The 21,685-nt window shown below is 40.3% G+C and overlaps 2 protein-coding genes across 2 annotated transcripts in view; both read right to left on the minus strand.

Annotated features, from left to right (window-relative positions):
• Positions 1–18,450, minus strand: part of LOC140740831 (meckelin-like) — a 182,096-nt gene extending 163,646 nt beyond the window's left edge. The window contains exon 1 of the mRNA XM_073070373.1: positions 17,419–18,450. The gene's annotated coding sequence lies outside the window, so the exon portion shown is untranslated. The remainder of the gene's footprint in view (positions 1–17,418) is intronic.
• Positions 6,952–15,888, minus strand: LOC140740832 (protein phosphatase 1 regulatory subunit 3D). Its single transcript, XM_073070374.1, has one exon. It carries the CDS (start codon positions 15,674–15,676, stop codon positions 14,789–14,791), a length of 888 nt encoding a protein of 295 aa, XP_072926475.1. The 5' UTR covers positions 15,677–15,888; the 3' UTR covers positions 6,952–14,788.
• Positions 18,451–21,685: the final 3,235 nt, after the last annotated feature.

The raw sequence follows: 21,685 nt of genomic DNA on the forward strand, positions 1-21,685 counted from the left end.
AAAGTAAACACTAATTCTTTAGCTACTCTATCATTGTCCATAGGAATTATTGAAGATTTTAATGAAATCATATTTAATTATCTTAAACACAAGAGAATGCAGATCCATTTTGGTTCATCTCTTCTCATACAACAAAATCCACCATCCCAGTAATCAATGCAGTGGATCATTGCTACAGTTGCTTCTTTGCAAACATGTACTTCTTTAGGGAGAGAGATCACACCTGTACAATGTATTGTCTCACTATGACATTCACCATTTCCATAAGACCATAAGAGATAGTAATAGATATAGGCCATTTGGCCCATGGCCAATCCTTTTTTTCCCTCCTCAGCTCAACCGCCCCCCCCAACCAGCCTTCTCCCCATCACCTTTGATGCTGTGCCCAATCAAGAACCTATCAAGCTCTGCCTTAAATACACCCAATGACCTGGTCTCCACAGCTGTCTGAGGTAACAAATTCACCACCCTCGGGCTAAAGAAATTTCTCCGCATCTCTGTTTTAAATGGATGCCCTTCTATTCTGAGGCTGTGCCCACTTATCCTGACTCCCGCACCATGAGAAACATCCTTTCCACATTTACTCTGTCTATGTCTTTCAACATTTGAAAGGTTTCAATGAGATCATCCACCCCCCACCACCACCATCCTTCTAAACTGTTATAAGACTCTTAGAAGGGCCTTTTGGAATTTTTTGAGGATGTAACTATGAAAATGGACAAGGGAGAGCCAGTGGATGTAGTGTACCTGGACTTTCAGAAAGCCTTTGATAATCATAGGAGATTAGTGGGCAAAATTAGAGCACATGGTATTGGGGGTACTAACATGGATAGAAAATTGGTTGGCAGACAGGAAACAAAGATTAGGGATTAACTGGTCCTTTTCAGAATGGCAGGCAGTGACTAGTGGGCTCGGTGCTGGGACCGCAGCTATTTACAATATACATTAATGATTTAGATGAAGGGATTAAAAGTAACAGCAAATTTGCAGATGACTCAAAGCTGGGTGGCAGTGTGAAATATGAGGAAGATGTTAGGAGAATGCAGGGTGACTTGGACAGGTTGGGTGAGTAGGGCAGATGCAGTTTAATGTGGATAAATATGAGGTTATCCACTTTGGTGGCAAGAACAGGAAGGCAGATTACTATCTGAGTGGTGTCAGGTCAAGAAAAGGGGAAGTACAATGAGATCTAGGTGTCCTTTGTTCATCATGTAAGCATGCAGGTACAGCAGGCAGTGAAGAAAGCTAATGGCATGTTGGCCTTCATAACAAGGAGAGCTGAGTATAGAAGCAAAGAGGTCCTTCTGCAGTTGTACAGGGCCCCGGTGAGACCACACCTGGAGGACTGTGTTCAGTTTTGGTCTCCAAATTTGAGGAAGGACATTCTTGCTATTGAGGGAGTGCAGCGTAGGTTCACAAGGTTGATTCCCTGGATGGCGGGACTGTCATATATTGAAAGATTGGAGTGACTGTGCTTGTATACACTGGAATTTAGAAGGATGAAAGGGGATCTGATTGAAACATATAAGATTATTAAGGGATTGGACATGCTAGAGGCAGGAAACATGTTCCCGATGTTGGGGGAGTCCAGAACCAGAGGCCACAGGTTAAGAATAAGGGGTAGGCCATTTAGAACAGAGTTCAGGAAAAACTTTTTCACCCAGAGAGTTGTAGATCTATGGAATGCTCGGCCTCAGAAGGCAGTGGAGGCCAATTCTCTGGATGCTTTCAAGAAAGAGTTAGATAGAGCTCTTAAAGATAGCGGAGTCAAGGGATATGGGGAGAAGGCAGGAACAGGGTACTGATTGTGGATGATCAGCCATGATCACATTGAATGGCAGTGCTGGCATGAAGGGTCGAATGGCCTATTCCTGCACTTATTGTCTATTGCCTCTTCTGCATAAAAGACGAACTCTTGACCTCACAATCTACCTCACCATGGCCCTTGTCTGCCTAGACTGTGCTTTCTCTGTATCTGCAACACTTTATTCTGCACTTTGTTATTGCTCTTCCCTTGTACTGCTTTGATGTATTTATGTTTTGAAATGGTCTGTATGGATGGCATGCGAATCTAAGTTTTATTTTATTTTTATTTATTTTATTTAAAGATATGTTGCAGAATCAGCCCTTCAGCCCATGCAGATAAGCAACCCCTGATTTAACCCTAACCTAATCACAGGATAATTTGCAATGACCAATTAACCTACTAACCGGTACCTCAGACTGTAGAAGAAAACCTGAGTACCCAAAGAAAATGCACACATTCCACAGGGAGGATGTACAAACTCTTCAGAGGACTGGACTGAAATCCAACTTCGACACGTCAAGATGAAATATGGTGCCCACTGTACCTCAATACATGTGATGATTATAAACCAATTCCAATAACTGAAGGCTTTCTGAAAATTCACTGCATCACATCAGCTGCTTTTGTTTTATCTCTATTGACTCTTACAGCTTAAGAAAAGCTAACAGATGTGTCAGGCACAATTTTCTTTACATTGGAAAACGGCAGTAGGAATGGACAGTCGAACAGTCTATTACCTTAATAATATATTCTAGCATTTTCCCAGCTTCTTTCTTCTGGCTAACTGGTCTGTAGATTCCTGCTTTCTGCTCTCCATCCTTTCTTAAATACTGAGGTTACATTTGCTACCTTCCAATTTGAGGGAACCATTCTCAAGTGTGAAAATTTGGAGATGACAATGAGTGCATTATCTCCATTGCCACCATTAAACGCCTAGTTGTAAATCCCTTGGGATTTAGTAGCTTTCAGTTCCATTAATTCTTCTAATACCAAGTTTTCTTTTTACTAACTAATTTCTCATTGAGCTCATCATTCACTCTATGTCTATAGTGTCTCACTGTTTCTGGAAGCTGATCAGTGTATAAGGGGTTACTGTGTTTAAGTATTTTGGTTGTTCAGTCCCTCCTTTCACAATCTACCACAGTAAAAATACGCCTTTGTAGTTTGCTTTATTCAAACTTGGCATCTTTGCTTTGGATTGAATTAAATCAGTTTCATCTTCTATGTAAATTATGTATACCACTCCCTAAAGAGCTTGCAACAAGTAACATTTTCACATTGCACAACATTTGCTATAAAATAATCACTTCCTGTCGGTGAAGGATGGTTAATCACAACTTGTGTGCCTGGAAGAGATGTAGATAAAAAGAGATGAACAAAGACATAAGAGAACAAGATTAAAGCCAAAATAAAAATCTGGAGCTCGGACCAGATGTAGGCATTTCTCTTTTTAGTCATCTGCTTCCTAACCTGATGAACATTACAACATCCTTTGATTGTAGAGCAAGATAACACTCTGGATTTTTTCCAAGTAATCCTGAAGGTATTTTGACACATACTCAAATGAGCAGTTAAGAGTCAGACATCAGAGAAAAAGGCCATTTAGCCCACTACACCCACTCTAGTCACTGGGCTCCCATCTATACAAGGTCCATAACCTTCTACAAATAGGCAATTCAAGGACTTGTCTGAACACTTGTTAATGTTGTTAGTGCTTCTGCTTCCAGCACTCCCTTGAATAGTATTCCTCAGGTAGTCACCACTCTCTAGGTGAGAATAGACCCTCTCAACTTCCTTCTAAATCTCTTACCCCTTACTCTAACCTTTTATATCTCATCCTTCCTACCTTCATCCAGCTCCTTCTATCTGTATCTCCCACAGACAGATCAGCGATGAATTAGAACCCTTCACTCATCTCTCATTCTGGCACCAGCACAACTTGTCTCATCTAGCCTCTTCTGGTCCTCACCCTATCATTCCCTTAACACTCTCCAATCCTCCCTCTCCTCTGCAACTTAAGATGTGTTTGATTTCTAACTTTTCCTACTTCTGATTAAAGGTCACAGAATTGAAATGCAAGCTTTCTCCAGAATTGGTTTCATGACCTGCTTTACTCTGTGTGTTCTGTTTATTTTAGACTTCGTGTTTGCAGTGTTTTAGAATACAAGAATAGTACAGGACAGTATAGGCCTTCTGGCCCACGATGTTGTGCAGCCTTTTAACCTACTCTAAGATCAACCTAATACCGTAGATTCCGGACTACAGAGCACACCTGATTAAAAGCCGCTGGCTCTAATTTTAGAAAGAAAATCAATTTTGTACTTGTACAAGCCGCACCAGATTTTAGGCCGCACCGGATTTTCGGCCGCAGGTGTCCCACGTTGTAATATGAGATATTTACACAGAAAGATATTACACGTGAGGATTTTTTAACTTTTAATTAAATCCATATGGTAACATAAACAAATACATATTGCAAATGCTTTTTTTCGAACCGTGCCTGTAACGCGGCTACTTTTAAATATACGTTGCGTATACTTTTTTACTGAACAACATTCCAATATCTCCTAACGACTGGTAAAAAATATATATACTGCAGTCTACCAGGAAAAGTTATTGATCGCCTTTAACTTAAAAGCAGCGTTTTTGCTCCGCCGCTCGCCCCCCGCCTTCCCGTTTATCGCAAACGGCATTTTTCCCACAAGACGCGGCGAAACCGGGTGTGACGTCATAGCATCCCGGGATGTAGTACAGAAAACAAATATAGTTAAAACAGTTCTAACTTTAACTAACAAATGAATTACTAAGCGAAAATATTATAAACTAAATAACTGCCATAAAGGCAGCACAATGCTTTTCTTCGAGTGTTTTCCATGTTGATGAGGGTGAGTACAAATGACTGATTTACAATAATTTAATTGTGAAAGTGCGCTTGATTTATCGTACAATTTCATTGGACCTCTGTGAACTACTCATCAATTTTATTGGTCTACTGTTACGAGGCAAAATGTTTTTGGCGGCATGAAAAAAAACCATGCATTAGCCGCTCCGTATTAAAGGCCGCAGAGTTCAAAGCTGTTCAAAATGTGGGAAAAAAGTAGCGGCTTAAAATCCGGAATCTACGGTACTTCTTTTCTGCCTCCTTTCATCTCTGTACCTATCAGAATCTCTTAAATGTCTTTAATGTATCTGCCTCTACTACCACCTGTGGCAGCAGTTCCAAGGATCTACCAATCTTGTGTAATAAATCTACCTCTGATATCCTTCCTATATTTCCTCCAATCACCTTAAAATCATGCCCTATTGTATTAGCCATTTCCACCCTGGGAAAGTCTCTGACTGTTCACTCTACCAATGCCTTATGAAGTCACCTCTCACCCTCCTTCACTGCAAAGAAAAAAAAACGACCTTGCTCGCTAAACCTCTCCTCTTAAGACATGCTCTCTAATCCAGGCAGCAACCTGCCATTCTCCTTTTTCGTTTCAGTTTTATGTACCATCTGACGAAAACATCTTCAACAATGCAGCACTCCCTTAATGTACAGGAGCCAACACCTAAAGATTTTTATGCTCATCTAGAATGAAACTTCAGACTGACTCAGTACAGCCCTTGGAGCTGTAGATCCCTCTACAAATATTATATTGTACATAATATACATTTTGTACAAATTTCATGAATGTTGAGTTAATTTGCAGGAAATGGTGAGTGCTTATTTCTCCCACATTAAATTTCCCATTTCCTGTGCTAAAACTGAGAAATCTTATCAGAGACCAGTTTATGATAACATGTTCCTCGTCAATAAATCAGTCAAGAGGACATTGGAGTATAAAAGTTGCATTGTTTGCTGTGTAACCAAAACTATGTAGTCAGTTTTGAGTTTGCTATTTGCTATGCATGTATCCAATTTAGTAGGAGAATGAAATCTTAAGAATGTAGATGATAATGGGGTGTTAATGAGAGGTAGCTAAGAGATGTAGATTAGAACATTATTAAGTCAATGGGTAGAAACAATAGTGGCGGATGTACTTGTGATACGCAACTGTAGACCAATTGGATATGCTAATGCAACTAAACCAGGAGATTGTTATAAAAAATGCTATGTACAAGAATCGGTGGGCAATCAGCAACTAGCTCAATGACTGTCTCAGCTTTGATTTGCAAATTAAAGTTTAATACTTCTTGAAGAATCTTCTGCGTCTCCCGGTCGTTTGTGGGGCACGAGAAACCACAACAAGGACAGTTATTACTGCAGATCCATGGTGTGGTCTAATGAGGAAGTGTGGCATCAAAGCAAATATTGATACTGTTCCATTAAGGTGTTCAAACCAATCAACAAGATTTGGCAAAGATGATAGTTACCCTTCCATGATATTTCTCATCACCACCTCGTAACAGATAATGCATTTCCTCAGGGATTTTTGAAAGTTATTGAAATGTATTAACCAGCTTTGGAAGCACTTCAAGTGGAAATTAACTGAGCACTTTCCTAGGCCTCAAAGCAGTAACAGATTGAATTTGGTTCCTTTTAACATTAAAGATTTCTTCATCTTTACTTAAAGGCAATATTCCATAGAACCATAGAACACTACAACACAGTACAGGCCCTTCAGCCCTCCATGTTGCACCGACATTATAAATACTTCTATAATCCTTAAAAAAGTACTAAACCCACACAACCCCATAACCCTCCATTTTTCTTTCATCCATGTAACTGTCCAACAGGCTCTTAAATACCCCTAATGTTTTAGCCCCCACCACCATCCCTGGCAAGTCATTCCAGGCACTCACAATCCTCTGTGTAAAAAAACTTACCCCTGATGTCTCCCCTAAACTTCCCTCCTTTAATTTTGTACATATGCCCTCTGGTGTTTGCTATTGGTGCCCTGGGAAACAGGTACTGACTATCCACCCTACCTATGCCTCTCATTCATTATCTTGTAGACCTCTATCAAGTCCCTTCTCATTCTTCTACGCTCCAAAGAGAGAAGTCCCAGCTCTGCTAACCTTGCTTCATATGACTTGTTCTCCAAACCAGGCAACATCCTGGTAAATCTCCTCTGCACCCTCTCCATAGCTTCCACATCCTTCCTATAAATGAGGTGACCAGAATTGAAAAATTCAGTATTAAAGAAAATACTCATACATAGAAGTGCAACACAGAAGTTTATTGACATCATCGTACAAAAATATAAACCTATGTTTCCACACTACAAGGTTCACAAATAGAAAATACAATGATACTATTTTGTATATAGGCAACTTGGCCTAGAATAGTCAATGACAAGTTTGGTTTCTGTAATCAAACTATATTGATCATAACAAAATGCAATTGTTCACCAAGATTTACTGCATTAAGTACAGACAACAAACTGAACATTGCAGATACTAAAATCAATACAGAAATCACTCCCTTCAAATTGACACAAGACATAAAACATTTGATATAATTTTAAAGCTTATTTTGATAACAAGTTTTCGCTCCATAAAATGAAACAACATGCAGACACATGGACAAACAAATAGTAGCCACCTGAATTGCACAAAGATCAAAAATGTACTACACTGAATGAAGACAATGTCTAAAAATAACAGGAGTTTGATATATATCCATCTAAAATACTTTGGCAGATCTGATAACCAATTGAGATTAATATTGCATAGTTCACAGATAGACTATTGCACAAGTGACAATATCTCAAAGCCAAAAAACTTAACACCTTCCAAATGAAGAACCATTGAAATTACCAAAAAATAAACTGAATTCAGCAAATCAGAGTGTGTGTACAAGTTTACTAGCAGTTTGATGCTGGTGCATTTAAAATAACTTGTGAAAATAGATCAAGGAGGAAATAATACACCTTGGTAGAACTGTTTTCTGGAAACCCTCTGATAAATCTCCCTGAAGATCCTAATGCTCGATATCAAATAAATCTAGTCTGTGCAAATGACTCATTAACATTTCCATAGCATTGACAATTCACCATTTTCCAAACAAAAATCTCCATTAATTACAGATATTCTTTCAGAATAAAATAAAAACAGTAAGAATTAGTAACTGCACCAAGGGATGCTGATACAGGTAAACTTTAAGTCCATGTTAACAGTAGGTCCTATTGCTTGTTCAGTTAGAATCTGGAAACAAATGCCAACTCTGCCATTACATAATGGGAAAAAATACAAACTGTAGTTGGGTAAACAGTGACTTAAATTTTAAAATAATGAGTCAAAAAGACTTATTTTCAAAACACATAAAATAATGAATCCTGAATGTTACAGTCTGACAGAAATTGTATTCAAATACAACATATGCTGATGTTTAATTTTTTAAAAATAGATTCAATTCTTTATATCCATGTAAAAATACAGTCATTTATCACAGTAAAACATTACACAATCACATTTTAAATTCCCAGTGGTGAGAAATAATTATATAAATGGGTGGTTAAGGTCATGCATATTCTCTCATCTTACTTTCCACTGATTTCCTTATCTGTTGTCTGTTTATTTTAGGCTGTCTCTGCTGCCACGCCATCTACAGATACTGGAGGAGCTCTGTGGTTCTCAAGTACCATCTCACATGTACTGGCCCAAAAATATCTTTCAGAATAGGAGCTGTCCCTTGGTTGCCCTTTCTTATCATCATTTTGTTCTACAAGAGTCTGGGAGCTGGTGTCTTATCTGAAAGCAACTCCAAGATGACAATAGTGAATAGTTTTCTTCCATGTTAGCATACTTCAAAATCATGAATGTGTGAATGTCATTCCACTGTTGCATGTCAACAGCACTCCTATAATTATGGATGTACAATTTTCTGTAGTCTACCACTTGAACAATCAGGAGGTACACGTTAATGTGCATATTTGAAATGTGAAGAAGGTGTGGAAGAAGAGAAATCTTATTGATTACTTAAGGTTTTATAGCAAACATCTTCCCATTATCAGTTAGGTCAAGGAGAGGGCACATAAGTAAAGAATGGGCAAAAGATAGAGGAATTTAGGAAAATAATTTCCTTTCAACACAGGAATTGGTTAGGCTTCAGAACTCACTTAAGTTAGGATGACAGAATAGAGTTAGAGGTTTCAAAAGAAAAATGGATAGGCACTTGAAAATAATTTGCAGGGCCATGGGGAAGGAGGTGGTCAGTGAGACAAAGAGAACTACATGACAGGAGCTGGTGTAGATACAACTGCTCCAATCATTACCTTCTATGATATGATTTCATAATTCTCTAATATCTTGGTACCTTTCACAGAAGCATGACATATAATGGGTGTAGGTTGTTATTCAACTAAATGAGGTTGAAGTACATAAATTATGTATCAGTATCCTGAATTAATCAGTTAAATAGTACCACACCTATTCAGAATAAGTGGTTTTCACTGCCAGTCATATGCAAATTTGTGATGCTAATGTGCAAAAGGTTGACAAGATTTTTATATTACTGCATGGAAATATAAGAATTTTTCTTTTTAAGTAAAGAATCCAGGTTAGTTTCTCCAATTTCCCTGCTCCATCAATGTATTGACTCAAGTTGGGATGCAGTTTCATGAGGAAATAAGATTGAGTGCTGGTATTTCCTAAACTGGATAGCAGAGAATTAAACTATTTAACTATGAAAGGAATAGGTCTTATTCCATATATCCCAGAAACACGTCACCTCCAACGCATTTTAGCACAAACCAGAGATTATCAAATCTGGGATCTTTCTGATCTATGTGGCTTAGCTATCCAACTGGTTAAACTAAACAAGAACTTAATGGTACAGAAGTAACTCAGTAATTTATTTAACCAAAAGGTATAGTAGATTTAAAATGCGGTTACAGTGTAATAAAGTTGCATCACAATCATCAGCCTTTCTTACAGTTGATATAATCAAGGTGGATTCTTCTACTATGCAAAATAATAGCCATCTGCTCTTGATGGAACAGAATAGCAGAGGTAAAATGGCAATGTTTTGATACATGAGAAAGATGGACTATAGTTCCCCTTAAACCAGGAACGGAGATACACTCAGTGGCCACTTTATATGGTACACTAGCTTGTTAATGCAATTATCTAATCAGTCAATTATGTGCCATCAACTCAATGCATTAAAGCATGCAGACATGGTCAAGAAATTCAGTTGTTGTTCAGACCAAACATCAGTATGGGGAAGAAATGTGATCTAAGTGACTTTGATTGTGGAATGAGACTGTGGGTGCCAGAAAGGGTAGTTTGAGTTCTCAGAAACTGCTAATCTCCTGGGATTTTCATGCACAAGTCTCTAGAGTTTACAGAGAATGGTGCAAAAAATAAATCAATCCAGTAAGCAGCAGTACTGTGAGTGAAAATGACCTGTTGATGACAGAGATCAAAGATTGGACAGTCTGGTTCAAGCTGACAGGAAGGTGAATGCGATTCAAGTAATCACATGTTACAACAGTGATGTGCAGAAGAGTAGCTCCGAGTGCACAACACATCAAACGTTGAAGGATGGGCTACAGCAGCAGAAGGCCACGGACATACCATCAATGGCCACTTTATTAGGTATTTCCTGTAAAATAAAGTGACCTCAAAGCTTATACTGAGAATGGGCAAGTCAGTAGTTTTAGAAATTATAAACATTTCCATGTAGTCACTGTAACATTACTAAGTAAAACTTGATTGCTACAAAAAAAAGATTGGTTAGGACTAGCCAAAACTCTCAATAGAGCCCAGCCACCCAAGTCCCCCATCTATACAAGTTGGATGTGGGTCAGGTTGAGTGGCTATTCTAAAAAAAATGCTGAAGCTGGGTTGAGTCTTGCCACACCAAATTGCTTAGTACTTTATCCAGTTCAGGAAGATTTGCTCAGTCAATGCCCTTGACCCATATTTAGTGTTTAGTCCAGAACCAGATCAATAGTACATTTGAAATGTTATATTTACAGCCATGCCTAACTGTGTAGAGCAGACTTCTAACTGGGTGGATGCTAAGAGGTACTTTTTTTTCTAGTTAGGAGTCCAAAATTGAGGGCATTATCTCAGGATAAAGGGTTTAGGACTGAAAAAGAGTGTAAAATGTGGTAAATCTCATTCTCAGATGCCCAGGCATTCATTTTTAAGGCTGCTTGTTAAATGCTCGGACTGTAAAAGGTTTAGAGCACATGGCAATGAAGTAGGAAAATGGACTGGAGACTCACTGAATCAGAAGCAATCATCGAATGGCTGGGCAGGTTTTAGTGTGGGGGGGGGGGGGATGGGGGAGTGCAAGTGAACTGTTCCTGCATCCACGCCTACAATGAGATTAATAAAACTTCTAAAAAACAGTAGATACTAGATATGGCACATACATTGGATTGTCTTCCTTTTTCCAAACTTTGCAACCGTTGTCAAAAACTTTAGTGTCTACTTCTAAACATTGGCAACATTTATTTCCCTTCTATGTGAAACTTTAAATCTCCAACTGATTGCTGCAGGATGTCCAAAGGCACTTAGGTTATTTATCAGTAAGCACCGAGACCACACATTAAAGAATGATCTTTTAGATTATAATCTACACTAGAGCCTGTACCCTGGAGATGTTGAGCAGTGGGGAAGTGGAAATCACAGGAAAAGGGAGTTCAAGATTAGGGTACAGGCTAAGTGTGGCCCAATACTGCAGGTTTCCTCATACACTGGAAATAATGTTAAAGAAATTGGCATTTCCCTTAAATTCACCTGGTTTCAAAATAATTTATGGGAACTTTACTCAGAACAATACCACAAAATTGGCACACCAGCAAATTCAGTTTACTTTGAACGTACAATAAAAGGGACTCCCTTCTAACTTTCAAAACTGCTCAGGCTTCAAACAATCTGAACGCTTTATATTTTAAGGTACAAATAAAGCCACAACTAATCTGCAGCAGCACAGCAATAGGAGCTATCCCCGAATAATATTAATGCATGCACTGAGTTACAAATATTCAAGTCTAATCAAATATAACTTATGTGTTTTTCCTTGGTTGGTTAATGAAATAAAGTATTTTTTTGTTTTAGGAAGCCATTTTAAAAAAAAACATTAAGTGAAGCAACTCTGGAAATAAGTCCATGCTGACACAATCCTTAATATAAACATCTGTAATTTTAACTGTAATTGATTTTAAGTCATAGCAAAGGCCATATAAATGACAGATGTCATTTGGCTCATCCAGTCTGTGATGACTATGGATTTGGTCCCACTTAATTATTCTTCCCAAAACCCCTTTTCTCATCCAGTTCTTCCCCCCCCCCCCCAGTTGCCTTTGAGTGTGCCTTCAGCCTGTGCACTCCAAATATGATAATTTATTGTACATTCTTTAGCTATTTACCCTGGCCCACCTGTCAGTGAAAGCAGTTTCGCCTGACACCTCCCTCAGAAATTTAAATTCTTTAAGTTACCTTTCAGCTTTCTCGGTTGCAAGTTCAACAATGTGGGTTTCTCCAGTCTTCCTACAGCTCGTGCTAAAATGAATGTAATATTGTTCTTTTTAAAAATGATCTAAATGTGTTATGTACAGTGGAAAAGCAATTAAAGTTTTTTTAAAAAAAACTAAAATAAGTGTAGCAGTAAACACTTATCTACTCAAATTGATATGGGAAGCTTCTTAAGAGGGCTTAAAGCTTAATATCTTCATATTTGACATGTCTACACTACCCACTTCTGTTTTATTTGAAACTTCAGAGCTCAATTTTTGGAAAGTCTAACCGTCATGTGAACGGCTAATACTTTGCACCCTACTTAAAGTTCTATATAATGTATTAAATTCCATATTATATGCATGCTTCTCAAGTTGAAGAGTGGCCAGGAAGTACTAATGACTCCATGGGATAAAGGATTTCTGTTATTGGGTTAAACTGGAGAAGGTGGACTTGTTCTGTTTAAGGCAAAGACAACTTGAGATTTATCAAAGGGGTAGCAGATTGCGGTTTAGATAGAAGCAGATTTAACAGCTGTGGCAAAGAGTTTTTTGGATGGAAGATTCAAGGGGAACAATGAAGCATGTAGACAATAATGATCTGGAACTCTGCCTGTATTGAGGTGGAAATAGAATCAATCAGCACCTTCAAATGGGAAATGTGCATTCACTTGAGAGAAACGCACACTGCTGAAGGAACTTAGTAGGTTAGTCATTTTCTCTGGAGACTCTTCGGCCTGAAACATTCCTCTCCATACATGTTGCCTGACTTGCTGAGTCCCTCTAACATTTTATGTCTGTTCCTTTGGATTTCCAAAATCTGCAGAATCTCTTGTGTTTATGATTTTCACATGAGAGAATAATTTGGCAGTGCTAAAGGGAAAGAGCTAGGGAAAAGGGAAACAGAATTGCTCTTCTGGGAACCAATGGGCTATTAAATTCCATATATTTTGGCTTATAAATAAATGGGAAATTGAATTTGGTCATGTCCACCATGGTCTACATCAAGCAAAACTTCTTATCCTCCTGCTGGCCAACTAAGATCACTCACAGAATGCTGGAGTTTCTCCAGCAATTTGTATGAATTGCTATGGATTTCCAATATCTGCAGACCTTCTCTTGTTTAAGAGCAATACTGATGCCAAACCAGAAGAAAGCTTATAGACCTTATATATCAATTGCAAAGATACTGCTTTCATTTTAAAGGTATATTTCATCCACAAAAATGCCAGAGAATATTTAATTGGACACACTAATCATATTGCCAAGTAGACTGTACACACAGTAAACAGTGAAAATAAAATAGCTGAGCCATTCTCTACAAACCTAACAATTTGCTACACCTTCAACTTACACCAAAATGATTCAGCAGCAATATAATTGCATCACCAAACTTAAAATCTGCAACGAGATGCTAATAATGCTGATTCAATTGTCCACCTTTACCTTGTGGTTTAAGCAAGGGTTTTGGAAGGTTTATATTTTAAAGAACCAATGAATGAAACCTAAAGGTATCTGTCTTTTGGCCAAAGGGCACAGTGTTTTTGTCTTCCCCACCACATATACACCTTCACAAACTCTAAAACTTTTTAGAGTTACATTTAATTATTACAGAAATCTTTAAACACACTATTTTATATCGTTTGCAGACCATTTTATATATTTCAAGAATCAGATCCTTTGGCTTTATCCATAACAGATTTATGAGCATATAACACTCAGGATGATACTCCCACAATTACACTTGGTCCACACAGAAATTATTTGTGTCTGACTCCCTTTGCAGGAAGCTCCCAGAGACCCTAATAAAGCAATTCACCCCCTGTCATCAGCACCCTTGTCAGTTCTGAAAGGTTATTCTGGTTTCCTCCTTGGAGAACTGCCAGTGAGTCAAAGGATGTCTGCATTCATTTGCTGCAAGTGGCATGTAGGGTTATGAAGTGTTTGCAAAGGTGATGAAAAGGTTGTCCAGATATTATTTTCTAGATGGTACAAGTCTTCAAAATTAGTTATATTATTCGCTGATTAAGCAGTCAAGTAAAAGTCCCATTTTGGAAACGCAAAGTGCACTTTATAAAAAGGGTTTAAAAAAACTTTTCTGTAAAAAAAGGTTTATATAAAGGGCTCAAGTTTGGAAGTCTGCTGAAATTTAGTCACCTCTCCCTGTAGCTGCTTAAGAAGTCTCGTGTGGTTAATTTCACAGGCTACCCTTACACCCGTTACTGCTCGAGCTTATTAAAACACAAAATGCTGGACATACTCAGTAGGCAGCCTCCGTGGAGACGGAAAAAAATTAACGTGTTAAGTCGGTGATTTCTATTCGTGTATACCTGATCATAAAAACATTGACACTCCCACCTCACAACGGAAACTGAACTCAACTTATTGCTTATAATGACCGAGGACAACTTTTCCCGCCACAACACTGAATGGAATCAGTCAAGGAGGATTTCCAGTTTTCAGTGGTCCCCACGACTTAAAACTTTCAAACAGAAACCGAAACCTTGTAGGAGACAAGATAGACCGGATGCGACTCTCAAACACCACCATGTAGACACGGTAAAGAATGTTTCCTCTTTTCCGTTCAAATGAAATGAATCCAGCCATTTTCCCAGTCCTTGGGAGGGGAGACTTTAACCTTGTGACTTACAACATGGTAGTTGAGACCTTTATTATTGTCCCAGAACTCCTGTCCTGCCACCAAGTAGCGGATGGCGAACTGCATAGTTCCACCCATGTCCAGAAAGAGCGGGGTGATCAATTTGAAGAAGAAATTGTCAGTCTGGCCGTCCGGAGAGTGCGAGCTGTGGCTGGCTACGATGTCCACGAAAGAGGTCCACTGGTTGAGAGTATACCTGACTACCACCTGCTTCTCGAAGGCGATATTAGAGACCCTGATGAGCCCCAGGATACTGAACTGGTCAGTGGAGAAGGACTCCAGACACACCTTATCCGTCCTGACCCTCTCCAGGAAGCCGGGACAGCTGACGGGGTTGCTGAACGTGGGCTCCAAGGTGTGGGCTGGGTTGTCCAATAGTATGTCCATCATTTTGGTGGGCAGCAGGCAATCGGGTCGTTCGTTCCTCAGCCGAGCCATAACCCGGTGCGGGATCTGGGGCACGTCAGCATCGCAGAAGTGCTTGATGGTGGTCAACTCCAAACCCAATGAGTCTGCAAAGCGGACACTTTTCCTCCTGGTCCGGCAGGTAGACGCTGTCTCCAGAGAGGCGGCTCCTCGCTCGGCGGGGGCTGGCAGCGACTTGGCCCTCCTGCGTTGACCCGGGCTGGGATGACCACCACAGTTGCTGGACCCTTCTCGGCTCCTCTCCTGTTGGTGACATTTGGGGTGACAGTCGAGCTCTCCTTCCGCTCCACAGCCGACATATTCCCCAGCCAAGCTGCCACTGAGACTAGCTATGCAGCTGAAGTTCCGAGGTATGCACAGGCTCGAATGAACCTCCGGCTTCTCCATGAGGGACAGGCGAGCTGAGGCTGGGGTAGGTTTGCAAGAGATGGGCCAAACCTCCGTGTTAAAACCACATTTTGTTGATTTGGTGAACGCCTGGATAGCTCTGTGTCTGCGGTAGAACTGCGGAACGTGTTCCTATATCCAGGAGAGGAAATACATTTAACAGCCTACAGAGGGAACTGGGCTTAAAGCGCAATGACGTCGATGACAATCAAGCCTTCGCAACACCCTATCGAGTCCCACGCGTGTAACAGGAGGAAGAAAAGGGGGCGGGTGCGTCTTTAAAATTTAAAGTACCATACGTAGCGACGAATAAATCAAACAGAAGCCCCGTTGGGATCACAACTTATCAGCAGCATTAATCAAAAATATAAAGGGACGGTGTGGAAACCAAGAGGGCTTAGCAACATTATAATTTCAACCCGGACACTAGAAGCGAATCCAAATCGAGTTCAGTGCAGAGCAGGAGAGAGATGGGGCATGTCAGGGTTAATCCTCGTTGAGTTGGGTAGAACAGAGGCGGATTGGAAATGGTTGGCGGACGCGGGCTGACTCTGGTTTGAATTCAGGGCTCTCGAGAGGGGCGGAAATAGATGCATTATTGATCCCAAAGGAAATTACAGTAACATTACAAGTGCACAGATATACAAATATTAGAAGCGGGGTAAGAAAGAATTTTTTAAAAAGCAAGTTGCCCCAAAAAGGCTAACACGGGGGGGGGGGGGGGGAGAAGAGGGGGGTCATCACTTCTCCGGCTATAGGCTGACCATTTATAGAGCCGAATGGCCGAGTTTGAGAATGAAACTCTATGTAGAGCGCTCTTAGGCGTTTTGTCGTGGCGGTAATGCACCATTAAGCTGGGTGCCAACCGCCGTAAAACAAGACGGAGAGAGAGGCGTTTTGTCTTGGTCTATTACTAAACGTACTCCTGTGTTCAGCCAAAGTAGCATACAGAGGGTGAGAAACATTGTCCAGAATTGCCAGAATTTTCCATAGGGCCCTGTGTTCTACCACAGCCTCCAATGTGTCCAGTTTGACACATTTGAGGAAGAGCTCGGTTAGAAATGAAAGGCCATCTGTATGTAGTACTTTATTTAAGGAAAGACGTCGTTAATGTGCTGTGTTGGAAGCAGTTCCCATAAGGTTTACCAGCCAAAGCAACCTGGGATGGATGAACAAGCTGGGCTGTATCTACTGGAGAAGGGTTTTAATTGAAATTCTGAGGGCAGGTATAGATAAAATGCTTCTTCTAGCAGAAGAATCTAAACAAGGGCTCCCTCTTAAAAGGGGTTATCCATTTAAGGTAGAGGGAAATCAGTTTTCTCAGAAGATCAGGGGTCTTTGGAATTCTTCTACAAAGCTGGAACCATTTTTTTGTGAGTTAGATGATTTGGATAAACAAGGGTGAAAGGAATGCAGAGTTGAGGTTTAAAAATCAGAATAATCAAGATCTCATTAAATATGAACCAATTGGGCCAAGTGGTCATTAGTGCTGCTAATTTGCATGTTTTCAAGCACCTTAAGCCTCAAACTTGCTCTGCATTCCACCTTGAACACTATTCCATTGCAAGGAACAATATCTGACCTGTAGACCCGTAACGATACACATTTCCAGACCCAATGATAAATGGGAAAAAGCAGACCTCACCTAAAAGCCATCCTCTTACAGTCTCGATCTTCATGGCAATGTTTTCAGCGTGGGACTTGAACCCACAATTTGCTGACTGGAAGGAAGTGTTACTCACCGAACCACACTGTTAGCTGAACTTGGCAACTTCATTGTCAATATAAAGTCATTCTAGTCTTGTTTCTTGTATTTCCAATGTTCTTTTTTTTAATCCGCGCTATTTCAGGTGTAATTAATCACTGATCCAAACCTATCGTTTACATAGATTTCACTACATTCTTCCAACAATTCTACCGCTGTATGTTACTCATTGTCTCTTCGGCTGCATCCTGTCTCCGTCCACAAAGCAAGTTTTAAATTACAGAGCAAGGGATCACCTCCAACTTTCCTCAGTCCACATACGATGCAATCTACCCATACGAGTATATTATACTTTTATTTGCATTTGATTTTTGACACTGCACCAGAGTATGTGGATCCCGGATCGGTCTCTACAGCCACCTGAGGACTCAACAATGGATAACACCTCAGGAGAACGTCGTACTCAATTCAAGTGACCGCAGTACTATTTGCCTTCAAACACTCCTCTCCAGATACTTACGCACGTAATATATCAATGTTTAGGATTTAATTATTCATGGGTACTGCAATAGATGGAGAGCCACACTTCTGGAGTTAGTAATTAAAATACGAGTTGGGATCAACTCGCTCCAAGATATTGACACAATTTATTCTGATGTGTGATATCCAGATTAAAGTCCCGTTTTTCTTTCATTTGCGCCTTGACTTGTACATTTCCGGTACTTTTTTTTAAACTTAGCCAATTGTGGAGATGGCATTTCTATGATTTTTTAAACACGGTTCATTTCTGATCTAGCCATGCTACGGGTTTTGATTTGTAGCCGCCCAGTGAGATCGTGCGTGAAGTCACGTTCACGAGCAATGTGAGGCAGAGGGGAGGACTGCTACATACGCACACAAACACGATGTCTCAATCTTTGCTTACCTCTCGACATTTCCTGACGTGGCCAATTTGAGAAGAAATCAATGAGCAATGAACGCACTGCGGATATATTCACGACTTGCACGTGCGGCTATAGTAGCACCTGACTCACTGCAAAGACGAATCGTAACGGACGAAAATGAAATTGTATTTAAATACTTTACCATTTAGATGTCCAAAACATCACTGGCTGTGTTGCGATGAGAAAATAACTATTATAGTTCACAACAAGATAGCAACACGACTCAGACCAACTTGTTATTATTAAATCATAGCATGAAATAAGTATCGAATTTTGTCAGTTACAAATATTTCCCTCTCAACAATTAATTTGCAAACAGATGGAACTGTAATTTCGGTCGAGTTTTATAATGCCGTTTGAAACGCCTGTGGAGGTTTCAGTCGTTTCGTTCTAATTTCAGAGCGCTTGATATTCAGGTACTTAACGTCAGTCTGTGTCCGTAAGTGCAAATGGCAGTGTGCTACTTTAATTGTAAGAGAGACTTCCACAACAAAGCTCTTCCTTGCCAATCCAGCTACATTACAATGGTGTTGACACTTGGTTCTTTATTAAATAATGTAAAAGAGGAGGCAGTTTATATATAAGCAACACCTCAAATCAGGGAAATCATAACAGGCGGATCACCTGTTTCTGCAATGCTGATTGAGGCATATTGTTGAAAACACCAGAAAAAGGCTCCTGCTCTTCTCCAAGTTAGTAGCTTGGAACGTTTAAAAATTTCAAATTGAGAGAACAGTTGGAACCTAGTTTAACAGCTCACCAAGGTAAACCTCTGACACTGCAGTACTGGAGTGTCAGTTCCACCTTGGACTGAAATCCACAAGCTTCGGGCTAGAGGAAAGCGTCACCGACCCACAGTAATTTAGTAGCAAGTCACTTTGCGGATCTGCAAACTGGTTAGATCAGATTCACTGATATTGGTTAGGACCGCGTAAACTTCATTTGAAAAGTAATGACATGTTTTGTCTTATTATTGTCGGCCATCAGTGCCTAGAACTGAAATAATATTTAGTTCAAGACCATAATAATTTCCTTTTCTGATTAAAGCTTCAACATTTATCAGTTTGTTTTTTGTTCATTTATTAATACATAGAAATAACATGATATTCAAATTAATGTTTATTGGGATTGAGCTCTTTCAAAATTGACATTTCTGTGAAAAACAATTGTTAATGAAATTCCTGTCTTAGCTGAACTGGCCTACTAAAATTTGCGTTTTGGTGTGGGGAGAGGTGGTGAAATGGGGGAAATGGAATAGATTTCACTGTCAAATGTACTGGGATATAGTGAAAAGTTTGTCTTGCATAACTACACATACATCAGATCATTACACAGTGCATTGAGGTAGAACAAGGTAAAAATAGTAACAGACTGAAAAACAATAGCTACCATGAAAGTGCAATGAAAGTGCGTATTTGCTGCACAAATCACTCTCTCACCTAGAGGGGGTCAGTTGTGCTGTGAGGATTACATTCCTTGACTTCTCTAGTGCCTTTAACACCATCCAGCCCAAGATCTTAAGGCACAAACTAACGGAGATGGGAGTAGACTCTCACATGGTGGATTGGATAGTGGACTACTTGACAGATAGACCTCAGTATGTGCGGTTGGGAGACTGTAGGTCTGACACGGTGGTCAGCAGCACAGGGGCGCCGCAGGGAACCGTACTCTCTCCGGTCCTGTTCACCCTGTACACATCAGACTTCCAATATGACTTAGAGTCCTGCCATGTGCAGAAGTTCGCTGATGACACGGCCATAGTGGGGTGTGTCAGGAATGGACAGGAGGAGGAGTATAGGAAACTGATACAGGACTTTGTGATATGGTGCAACTCAAACTACCTGCGTCTCAATATCACCAAGACCAAGGAGATGGTGGTGGACTTTAGGAGGTCTAGGCCTCATATGGAGCCAGTGATCATTAATGGAGAACGTGTGGAGCAGGTTAAGACCTACAAGTATCTGGGAGTACAGTTAGACGAGAAGCTTGACTGGACTGCCAACACAGATGCCTTGTGCAGGAAGGCACAGAGTCGAATGTACTTCCTAAGAAGGTTGGCGTCATTCAATGTCTGCAGTGAGATGCTGAAGATGTTCTATAGGTCAGTTGTGGAGAGCGCCCTCTTCTTTGTGGTGGCGTGTTGGGGAGGAAGCATTAAGAAGAGGGACGCCTCACGTCTTAATAAGCTGGTAAGGAAGGCGGGCTCTGTCGTGGGCAAAGGACTGGAGAGTTTAACATCGGTAGCTGAGCGAAGGGCGCTGAGTAGGCTACGGTCAATTATGGATAACTCTGAACATCCTCTACATAGCACCATCCAGAGACAGAGAAGCAGTTTCAGTGACAGGTTACTATCAATGCAATGCTCCTCAGACAGGATGAAGAGGTCAATACTCCCCAATGCCATTAGGCTTTACAATTCTACCTCCAGGACTTAAGAACTTTTTTAAAAGCTATTAATGCTTTTTGAGACGGTGATTTAGATGCATATCATATTTTTTTTTACTGAGTTAAGTATTGTATGTAATTAGTTTTGCTACAGCAAGTGTATGGGACATTGGAAAAAAAGTTGAATTTCCCCATGGGGATGAATAAAGTATCTATCTATCTATCTAAGACAAATAATAATGTGCAGGATCATAACAAGGTAGGTTGAGAGAGAAATAATCCATCATATCCTACTATTGAATGGTTCACTAGTCTTTTAAGAGTGGGGTAAAGGTGTCCTGTAGCCTGAGTATATACTTTCAGGCTTTTGAATCTTCTGCCCTATGGGGGGGGGGGGGGGGGGGGAGGGGGAGAGAAAGAATACCCAGCTGGGTGGGGTCTTTGATAATGCCAGCAACTTCACTAAGGTAGCAACAACACACAGGCTGGTTTTCATAACGTGCTGAGCTGCGCCCCCAATCCTTTAGTTTCTTACTGTCATGGGGAAAGCAGTTGCGATACCAAGCTGTTATGCACCCAGATAGATGCTTTCTGTGATGCATTAATAGGAATCGGAAAGATCAGGGATATACCAAATTTCTTTAGCTTCCTTGCGGAACTAGAGGTGCTGGTGAACTTTCTTGGCCGTATCATCACCACAGTTGGGCCAGAACAGCTGTTGGAGATGTTCATTTCTAGGAATTTGAAGCCCTCAAATGAACACCATTGATGTAGACAGGAGTACCGTGCACTGCTCCCCTTCCTGAAGTCAATGACCAGCTCTTTTGCTGACACTGAGAATACTATAACTCTCTCTTTATGTTAAAATCCCCGTAATTTAAGATTTTGTACTTTTATTTCTCCCCATGTGCTCCCAGGGAGACATACTACAGCTGTTGGAAGTGATTTAAACTAATATGGCGGGGGATGGGAACC

The sequence above is a fragment of the Hemitrygon akajei genome, chromosome 17 (genome assembly GCF_048418815.1).
Source record: "Hemitrygon akajei chromosome 17, sHemAka1.3, whole genome shotgun sequence".
Taxonomy (NCBI): domain Eukaryota; kingdom Metazoa; phylum Chordata; class Chondrichthyes; order Myliobatiformes; family Dasyatidae; genus Hemitrygon; species Hemitrygon akajei.